The 10,000-nt window shown below is 35.5% G+C and overlaps 1 protein-coding gene across 4 annotated transcripts in view; it reads right to left on the bottom strand.

Moving 5' to 3' along the window:
- Positions 1–919: 919 nt before the first annotated feature.
- LOC127423867 (GRAM domain-containing protein 2B-like) overlaps positions 920–10,000 on the bottom strand; it is a 15,131-nt gene continuing 6,050 nt past the window's right edge. For all 4 annotated transcript variants that reach the window (XM_051668530.1, XM_051668531.1, XM_051668533.1 and 1 more), the window contains exons 6-15: positions 8,367–8,462; positions 8,210–8,281; positions 8,062–8,133; positions 7,877–7,991; positions 6,513–6,620; positions 6,326–6,407; positions 6,144–6,245; positions 3,321–3,402; positions 2,212–2,301; positions 920–1,253 (exon numbers count right to left, since the gene is read on the bottom strand). In XM_051668530.1, coding sequence (XP_051524490.1) covers positions 2,254–2,301; positions 3,321–3,402; positions 6,144–6,245; positions 6,326–6,407; positions 6,513–6,620; positions 7,877–7,991; positions 8,062–8,133; positions 8,210–8,281; positions 8,367–8,462 — 777 coding nt within the window. In that variant the 3' untranslated portion in view covers positions 920–1,253; positions 2,212–2,253. The remainder of the gene's footprint in view (positions 1,254–2,211; positions 2,302–3,320; positions 3,403–6,143; positions 6,246–6,325; positions 6,408–6,512; positions 6,621–7,876; positions 7,992–8,061; positions 8,134–8,209; positions 8,282–8,366; positions 8,463–10,000) is intronic.

The raw sequence follows: 10,000 nt of genomic DNA, 5'->3' as shown, positions 1-10,000 counted from the left end.
TGCGCTTTTTGTTACAATTTACAATTAGAGTAAAAATAAGATGATCTCGCTTGTATTTTCAATGAAGTTTACGCGAGCGTCCCCGTGCGTCATGAGTAGTGCGTAATTGCGTGCAGTACAACAGAAACACAGAGGTGTTTTGTTTCACGAGACTCTTTTCTTTATATACATTTTAGCCTATATTTCCGCTCTCATAAAGGTCTATTTAACTATTTAACATTCAATTGTAAAATGTGGGTAGTTGACATGATGCGTCAATGTCCTGCGACAGACTATAATTCATCTAAAACTGTTATTTATCATTTAAATGTTTTTTTTTTTTTAATTTATTTTAATACAATTTAAAATAGCCTACTATTTTTATTTTTATTTTTATAGAATTCTTTCATAATTAGCCTATTAAACATGCAGTTTCTATGAGCTCATTCTAAAACTACAGTATATATAATATTTGTTCATCTAAAAATTCATTTGCCACCCTGCAGGACCATATCAAATGAACAAGTGAGAGCAAAATGGGATTAAAATGGTGAAAAAACTGAGAAGAAATGGTGTCCAGTTTCAGGAACTAACACATTCACTTTCCTTCAGTACACTCATATACATGTTAGCCTAAAATATTGATGTTGAGTAAAAAAAAATTATATATATGTATAAAATAGTGATGTTGAGTAAAATGAATTATATATATATATATATATATATATATATATATATATATATATATATATATATATATATAATTTATGTAAAAAAATATACAATTAATAATTATATATAAAATATTGTAAATATTGTAAATAAATTATATATACATGTATATATATATATATATATATATATTGGAAACACTTTATAATACAGTTACATTTGTTAACATTCATTAATTCATGAGATATTACAAACTAACAAAGGATAATATTTTTAAACAGCTTTTATTCATCTTGGTTATAGTATTAATTGATAATAACACATTTGCTAATTGTTAGTTCATGTTTGTTGATATTGCATTAACTAAAGTTAACATATACAACTTTTAATTTAAAAATGTATTAGTAAATTTTGAAATGAACATTGATTAACAAATGATATAAAAGTATTGTGCATTGTTATTCACTTTAACAAATGGAACCTTATAGTAAAGTGTTATCGATGTATTTTCAGACATTGTCAGGATGTTTAAAAGCTGAAAACAAAACATGAAACTCCTCAGCACTCGAAGTCATTCCAGTTGAGGCAGAAACAATAGTTTTCTGTGGAGACGAGAGATAACATTCAGTCACATTAGCATCGAACACAACACTCTCTTTCACACAACGACTCTTTACAATGTCGAACTGAAAGAGATCCTTCACAGAGCACCACACTCAAAAGAACATTGTGTTTCAGAGCGCAGAAGATTAAGAAAATATATTTCGTTCTTATATGACAATTAAATGTAAGTGCTCAGTGAAGATCTTCATGACAGAAGTTTGTCTTGGTTCATATTGGTTTTCCACACACACACACACACACACACACACACACACACACACACACACACACACACACACACACACACACACACATCACTGTTCTGTTCTATCTGATTACTTTCTAAAACTCTGCAGGTTGTTTAAATGTTTTTCGGGGAAACAAATGGGACGTGCTTCATGTACATCACAAGAGTCACACACATCATTAGGACCGGTTCTGGCCCACCAGCATCTGCATCTCCCACTAGAAAACACACTGGAGCATTTATATATATATACACATATATACATGTGTTTATCAATCATTTCAAAGGACACTAATACTCAGTTTTTCATTCTTATCTCACATATCTAATGTGAGTGTTAACTATACAATATGTCAAATAAAATATATCCAATTCAATCAATCCAGTTTCATTATTTCATGCTAACATACATCTTATACACTCATTTAAAAACTCGATATTATAAACATCAGAGACCGCAGTATAAACACACTGAAGCATCTAATGATCATGTTATGATTGTCTAAATCACAGAGTAAACAGGCTGTAAATAACAAACTTCTAATGGTGGTTTAAAACAGTCATCTGTGTGTTGTACATGAGGTGAGAGTTTGAAGAATGTTTTTTACATTACTTAGTTCAAACATCTTGAACTGAATCACAAAGAGCAAATTCAGATTGTGACAAATCGTGATGAATATTGGAATGTTTTTTATATCAGCGGAAGATACCTTCATCCTCCTTGACATCACTCATGACAGCAGAATTATCCATCACTCGTCCGATACAGATTCCAGCAGTTTCTGCAGACTTCTGTGGATCTAGAAGAACATATTTCTCAATTTCACACTGTCACAGGATTTCCTGACTGTCAATAATCATTATTTTGTTCTACGATGAGCTTTTCATGAAACGAACACCTTTAATGGTTTAACTGTTAATGTGTTATTTTATCTACTGGAATACTTTGGTCATTTTCTGGAAGTTTGAATCCAAGTAAACCAAGCTTTTAAACAAAACCAAAGATTGTTTCTGTGCTGTGGCAAGTTTATCTTTCATCCTGGTGCAAATAGATCACTTCCTATAAATGTGTTGTTGTTTTTTAAGAAAAGCAAACTGTCATATCCTTCACATTCAAAGTCTTTCAGGTGTGTTTGTGTTGATCAGTGTTGTACAGACACACACACACTACACACTCTCACACACACACACACACACTCACACACACACGCACACCCACTCACACACACACGCACACACACACTACATACTCTCACACACACACACACACACACACACTCACACACACACACACACACACACACACACACACTACATACTCTCACACACACGCACACACACACTCACACACACACTCACACACACACTACACACTCTCTCTCTCACACACACACACACACTCACACACACACTACACACTCACACACACACACACTCACACAGACACTCACACACACACGCACACGCACACACACACACTACACACTCTCTCTCTCTCACACACACACTCACACAGACACACACACGCAAACACACATATACACACACTCACACATACACTCACACACACACTCACGCAAACACACACATATACACACACTCACACACACACACTCACACACACACTCACGCAAACACACACACACACACTCATGCAAACACACACACATACACACACTCACGCAAACACACACACTCACACACACACACACACACACTCACACACACACACACTCACACACACACACACACACTCACGCAAACACACACACACACACACACTCACGCAAACACACACACACACACGTCACTCACAAACCTTTTCCAACTTCACGAGACTTGCAGAGAGCACCGAGCAGATCTCTGCTGGAGATCCAGTGTACAAGCTTTCATATTCATCTCTGCATAATAAACACATGTACACATTGAGAAATAATTGTTATAAACACTGTAACAACATATTAATTCAAACATCTGTATCTGTATATTTTTAAAGGAATATTCCGGGTTCAATAAAAGTTCAGTTCAATCAACAGCATTTGTGTCATAATGTTGATTACCACAAAAATTAATTTCAACTCGTTCCTCCTTTTCTTTAAAAAAGCACAAATGTGTGTTCCAGTGAAACACTTACAATGGAAGTCAATGGGGCCAATTTTTGGAGGGTTTAATCTGAAGTTTATAATTGTATACACTTACAATTGTGTTGTACAACTGATTCAGTTAAAACTTGTATATTAATGAGCTGTAAAGTTGTTTAAATCGGCATTTTTATGGTTGTTTTAGGATGTACAGTGTTATGTCGTCTTGGCAACAAAGTTGTAAAATTGGCTATAACTTTACACAGATCAGAATCAGAATCAGAATCAGAATTCTGAGCTTTATTGCCAAGTATGCTTACACATATAAGGAATTTGTCTTTCAGTGTACAAACAATATAACAACAAAACAGAGATAATAATAAAAAATAAAAAAAAATAGAATAAAAATTAAAAGCGAATAGAAAATATAAGTATATATAGAAATACACAATAAGACAATATATATATATATTTACAAATGTGTTATATACAGTTGCAAGGGAATGTATGGCAGAAGAGGTAGGATGTGTTGGTCAAATATAAATAGACTTGTTTTGTTACACACTGAAAAGTGTTTATTAAATGTCTACGTGTTGATCAAGCCGGTCCCAGCTTCCTACTTTGCCATCTTTAATTATTACATCTTGTTAATTGTGAATTCAGTCCCTGCTTCCTCCTTTCCCGATGAACAAGAGGCTTGTCTGCCACAATGGTGCCGAAACCCATAAATGGAGGAAGACGCACTGTCAGAGAGCCCTCACCGCTGACGGAGGATCACGACGCCGAGGAGGTATGATACGGTGGTACTGGAGCGGTTTTCCTGAAGACAGAGGAGCCCGCTGCCATCCGCCAGGAAGTCGAGAAGCCACTGCCGGTCGCTAGAGGGCGGAGGAGCTGCTACCATCCACCAGGGAGCAGAGGAGCTCAACGCCATCTGCCGGGAGGTGGCGCAGCCGCTGATGTCCAGTGCCATCGCCCGGCATCGCGGAGGACCGCTGCCCAGCTGGCAGAGGACTGAATGGCGGTGTGGTCGGGAACCAGAGTTTTTTTCTTTTCTCCCTCTCTCTCCCTCTCTCACTGTCTCTCCCGCCCTCTTTTCCTCTCACCTCATCCTACCCAGGTACCCAGGAGGTGGGGAAAACCAGCCAGTGAGGACATAGCCGAAGGGGCAACTCCTCCTCTTCGTGGGGGGGGGGGGGGGTAGTAAGTCAGTCCAGAACTTTCCCCGGCCTGAATTGGGCAGTGGGGGTATGTGACGAGGAGGAGGGCATGGCCAGGCCGTGAGGGTGCACGCCTGGCGATGAGTAGCCCAAACAGCGTCAGAGAGATAAGAGGAGGAGCCGGGGATGCATTGAGAGAGAGACACACTCGGAGCTGTGTGTGTGTGTGTGTGTGTGTGTCCTCGACGTCTGTTGTTATGTTCCAGTTCAGTGTTTTATGTTATAAAGTCTTGTTAATTGTGAATCCGGTTCTAGCTTCCTCCTTTCTCGATGAACAATAGGCTTGTTTGCCACAGTGATTTTTCCAGCCCTTTTCCTCACTCTGGAAGTGTATAGTTCTTGAAGGGGGGGCAGGGGGCAACCAATAATCCTCTCAGCAGTCCGAACTGTCCTTTGTAGTCTTCTGATGTCTGATTTCGTAGCTGAACCAAACCAGACAGTTACTGAAGTGCAGAGGACAGACTCAATGACTGCTGAGTAGAACTGTATCAGCAGCACCTGTGGCAGCTTGAACTTCCTCATCACAGATGTGGTTAGTAAGTGATTTTATGACAGTAAAATCATGTTAACACACATATTGTTTATGTCTTGTGTCTATACTTTTGAAACAGTGAGTATTTTAATGTTTACAGATTGTTCCCATTGACTTCCATTGTAAGTGTCTCACTGGAACACACATTTGTGCTTTTATTAAAGAAAAGGAGGGACGAGTCGAAATTAATTTTATATGATAATCAACATTATGACACAAATGCTGTCGATTGAGATTAACTTGTACTGAACCCGGAATATTCCTTTAAATACACTGCAAAAAGTGAAAACCTGCGATTATTACGTTAAGGATAAATTTGTACTTGCTCTAACCCTTAAAATGAATTTTGTTGGTGTAACCTAATGTATACAGGTTGATTCAGTGATGTTAAATAGTATTTTTGACTTGAATCAAATCAGTTAGTTTAGATGTTTCCACATGAAGCACAGTTTTTAGGTTGCTACTTTTAGTGTAGTTATCTTTTATTCATGATGTTTTCATATTATTTTGTCATTTTAAAGTCTAAGCTTCATTCGCAGAATAAAGACATTACAGCTTCATTTTCTGTCATTTTCTGTAAAGCTGCTTTGAAACGATGTGTGTTGACTTAATCTGTATGTCTGTTTACGTTTTTTTATGCCAGTGTCAAAGGCCATTTTGAATGGAAAATTGAATGGATAAAAAAGTGTGAATTCTGTCCGTTCTCTGGTGCATTTCATGCGGTTATGTTTTGACTTATGAAATCAAGAGATGCAGCCATTAATAAAATAATTACATTTCTAATACATAAATGATAATAAAGTCATTACCCTTTATGAGGAAACTCCATGGAGATGAGGGATGTCAGGTGTTCCTCCAGAGATACGATCTTAAACGCCATGTAACACGACGACAACATCAGGATACAGATGCTGACAGAACAAAATCAGTCTGATTATGAAAATAGCCATGCTGAAGAGCGTGAATTCAGATGTATGTGAATATGACTCACAGACACAGATAGACCAACACAAGAGTGTTCAATGAGAGTGAAACCGGTCTCAGTGTTTTCATGAACTCCACCTCTGAAGACCCTGAAGAAAATAAAGCACTCCTCAAAAAAATCTATATTTTACCTAAAAGTCCACAGGGTACTGAAAATACAGTATAGTGCACGTGTTAATGTAAAAAGTTTTCACCATTGTATTGCAGGTTTTTTGTAGTATCTCTTTGCTGTTGTGGGTGAGAATCCAGTTCAGTGTCTCGTTTAGATTTGTCAGTGAATGTTTGCAGACGTTTGGGGAATTCTGGGAAAAACAATTACACTGAGATGTTGAGGCAGAAATCCAGATTAAATCTGAAAATGTTCTGCTGTTGAATACAGATCATAACCTTCACCTATGGCAATCCAAACTGACTTCTACTCAAGTGCAGTATATGATTATAGATATATTATAGACATCTACCATTTAATTTCCACTATTTAAAATGCTAATTCTTGAGATCAGCAGTGGAATGACTACTAGTGAAAATGATCAGTGATTTGCACAACTAAAAAGTGTATTACCTGCAGAAGTACACACTCATGATATTTTTGTCACTGTTACATTTTTATATTGATCTGTCCTTTTCTCCTGTTCAAAACACAATAACACATATCTATAATTCATTTGTTTCTAGTTGAAATTCCCATTTCACTTATCTGCTATGCGTTTCTTACCAGTGAAAATGAAAGTATTTGATATCAATAATTACATTGTTACTAGTGCAATTGTTCATCCATTCTTCATATCAACAACTGAAACACAACTAGTAAAAATGCCAATTTCTGATGTGTAATTTGGTTTCCACTAGTGTTGATAAATATCTGTAATGCTACTGTTACTAGTAAGACCGTTTTTTATTAAGTTAGTCTTCAATTTAATGATACATAAAATCTAATTCTATTAGTGAAAAGGCAGATACAGATATTCAATAATTATGTTTTTTACTAGTTTTAATTCCATTTTGAATGAGTAAAGATGACATTTATTATTTAAAAAATGTTTTTACCATTAAAAAATCAGCATTGCTGATGTTAAGAATTAGCCTTATTTGCTAACGAAAAATAAGCTATATGCTGCACATGGCTAACTGTTGAAAGGGCTTACGATAATTCACCACCATATGGGTGAATCCCATGAAAACATGTCCAGGTCGCATCACTGTAATACAACACTTTTCCTTATTGTAATAAAAATAAGGAAGTCCGTTAAACACTAGCATGCTGCATAAATACTTTACAATTTATTATATATGTCATTACAATAATGATAATGACATTTATTTACATTCATGAGAATTTAGGGGTTAAATGTGCTTAATTGCCATTCAAATAATGTCACATTGCAAAAGATCTTAATAGTCCTAAAAATAGGCTAAATTGCCTGAATGCGAAGCATCATTTATTTCTTTTAATTAATGGTGAAATATGAGCCAGACATGTTCTAGACAGGTTTCATGCGATTCACTCATTCATTCCTCCTCTGATGAACACATGATGTTTAAACCCTCAAACACACACTGGGGTTTTTCTCAAAATCTGGAGACTCTGGACAGTCGGAGCTGCTGCTGTCGTCCATGTGTTGATCCGTCTGTCTGACTGGAGCATCTAAATCGGACAGATCCACTGCGAGATCCTGCACAAACACAGTGTGTGAGTATCTGAGCAGAAAATGATCAATTATTTATGAAATACTCTGTTCTTACTGTGGGGAGAGATGTCTGGTGTCCTCTCGTGCTGCTCTGTGATGGAATCTGACTGATCCCAGGACATTCCTCCTGTAATCATTTACTGTATCACAAACTATCACATTGAAAACTAACTGAATTAAATGTGTGCACTATAATGACTTACAACCAAGTGAGGGCAAACTGACATCAAAACCTTGTATGTGGTGTCTCGAGACAGAAATGAGACAAACACATGCTGTAAATCACAAACAGTGATTAGAAAAACATTTTCCACTGTCACATTCACATGCTGATTCACATGACAGTGAAATGTGCTTCACCCGCTCGTGTGCTGTCGAAATAACCAGCGCATTTGGCACCAAGATGGCAGTTTTTGTTTTCTTGATGACTGTCACAGAGGAAACTGGAATCACAATCTGAAAGAAAAAACAAAAGAATATAAATATAATTTGGGTGAATGTCATGAAGCTGCCATGATCATGTCCAGGGTATATTTTACACCATCACTCAAAAAAATTAGTTTATTATTTATACATTTCAATTTAATAACAAACTTTCATCAAACTGAATTGAGTAATCTCTAATCAAATAAAATAAAATAAATATTTTAAGTTTAATTACTTTAATAATATCTTAATTAAATTAGTAATTAAATATTATTAAATTGTATTAAATTCATATTTTGTTAAACATTACACAATACAATTTTATGGAATTTTGTAATGAAATTAAAATATAAGAAATAGGCTAAAATATTTTTTGGAGTGCAAAATCAAAAGAAAAAAATATATTAATTATAAATGTATTATTTATAAATTATGATTATTGATATATTAATAATAAATTACATAAAAAAATATAGAAATTATATTTTGATGAAAAGAATTAAAGTTAAATTATGAGCATAAAGAATTGTTGCATTGTGACATTATTTTCATGACAATGAAGCACATTTTAATGCAAAGGAATCTCGTTCTTAATTTTCCTAAAAAATAAAAATAAGCTTAATTAACTTTAAGCAATATATATATATATATATATATATATATATATATATATATATATATATATATATATATATATATATATTATTTTTTTTTTTTTTTTTTTTTTTTGCTACGTTTTGGAGTGAAATATGACACAGACACACACTGGCAGCCAAAGTTTTGGAATAATGTACAGATTTTGCTCTTATGGAAAGAAATTGGTCATTTTATTCACCAAAGTGGCATTGAACTGATCACAGTTTATAGTCAGGACATTAATAATGTGAAAAATTACTGTTACAATTTGAAAAACATGTTCAGAACTTCTTAAACTACTTCAAAGAGTTCTCATCAAAAAATCCTCCACGTGCAGCAATGACAGCTTTACAGATCCTTGTTATTCTAGCGGTCAGTTTGTCCAGATACTCAGGTGACATTTCACCCCACACTTCCTGTAGCACTTGCCATAGATGTGGCTGTCTTGTCGGGCACTTCTCACGCACCTTACAGTCTAGCTGATCCCACAAAAGCTCAATGGGGTTCAGATCCATAACACTCTTTTCCAATTATCTGTTGTCCAATGTCTGTGTTTCTTTGCCCACTCTAACCTTTTCTTTATGTTTTTCTGTTTCAAAAGTGGCTTTTTCTTTGCAATTCTTCCCATAAGGCCTGCACCCCTGAGTCTTCTCTTTACTGTTGTACATGAAACTGGTGTTGAGCGGGTAGAATTCAATGAAGCTGTCAGCTGAGGACATGTGAGGCGTCTATTTCTCAAACTAGAGACTCTGATGTACTTATCCTCTTGTTTAGTTGTACATCTGGTCTTCCACATCTCTTTCTGTCCTTGTTAGAGCCAGTTGTCCTTTGTCTTTGAAGACTGTAGTGTACACCTTTGTATGAAATCTTTCAAAGCATTGTATAGCCTTCATTCCTCAATACAATGATTGACTGATGAGTTTCTAGAGAAA

The sequence above is a fragment of the Myxocyprinus asiaticus genome, chromosome 33 (genome assembly GCF_019703515.2).
Source record: "Myxocyprinus asiaticus isolate MX2 ecotype Aquarium Trade chromosome 33, UBuf_Myxa_2, whole genome shotgun sequence".
Lineage (NCBI taxonomy): Eukaryota > Metazoa > Chordata > Actinopteri > Cypriniformes > Catostomidae > Myxocyprinus > Myxocyprinus asiaticus.
The sequence above is the reverse complement of the archived record's forward strand: the minus strand, read 5'-3'. Positions and strand labels throughout refer to the sequence as shown.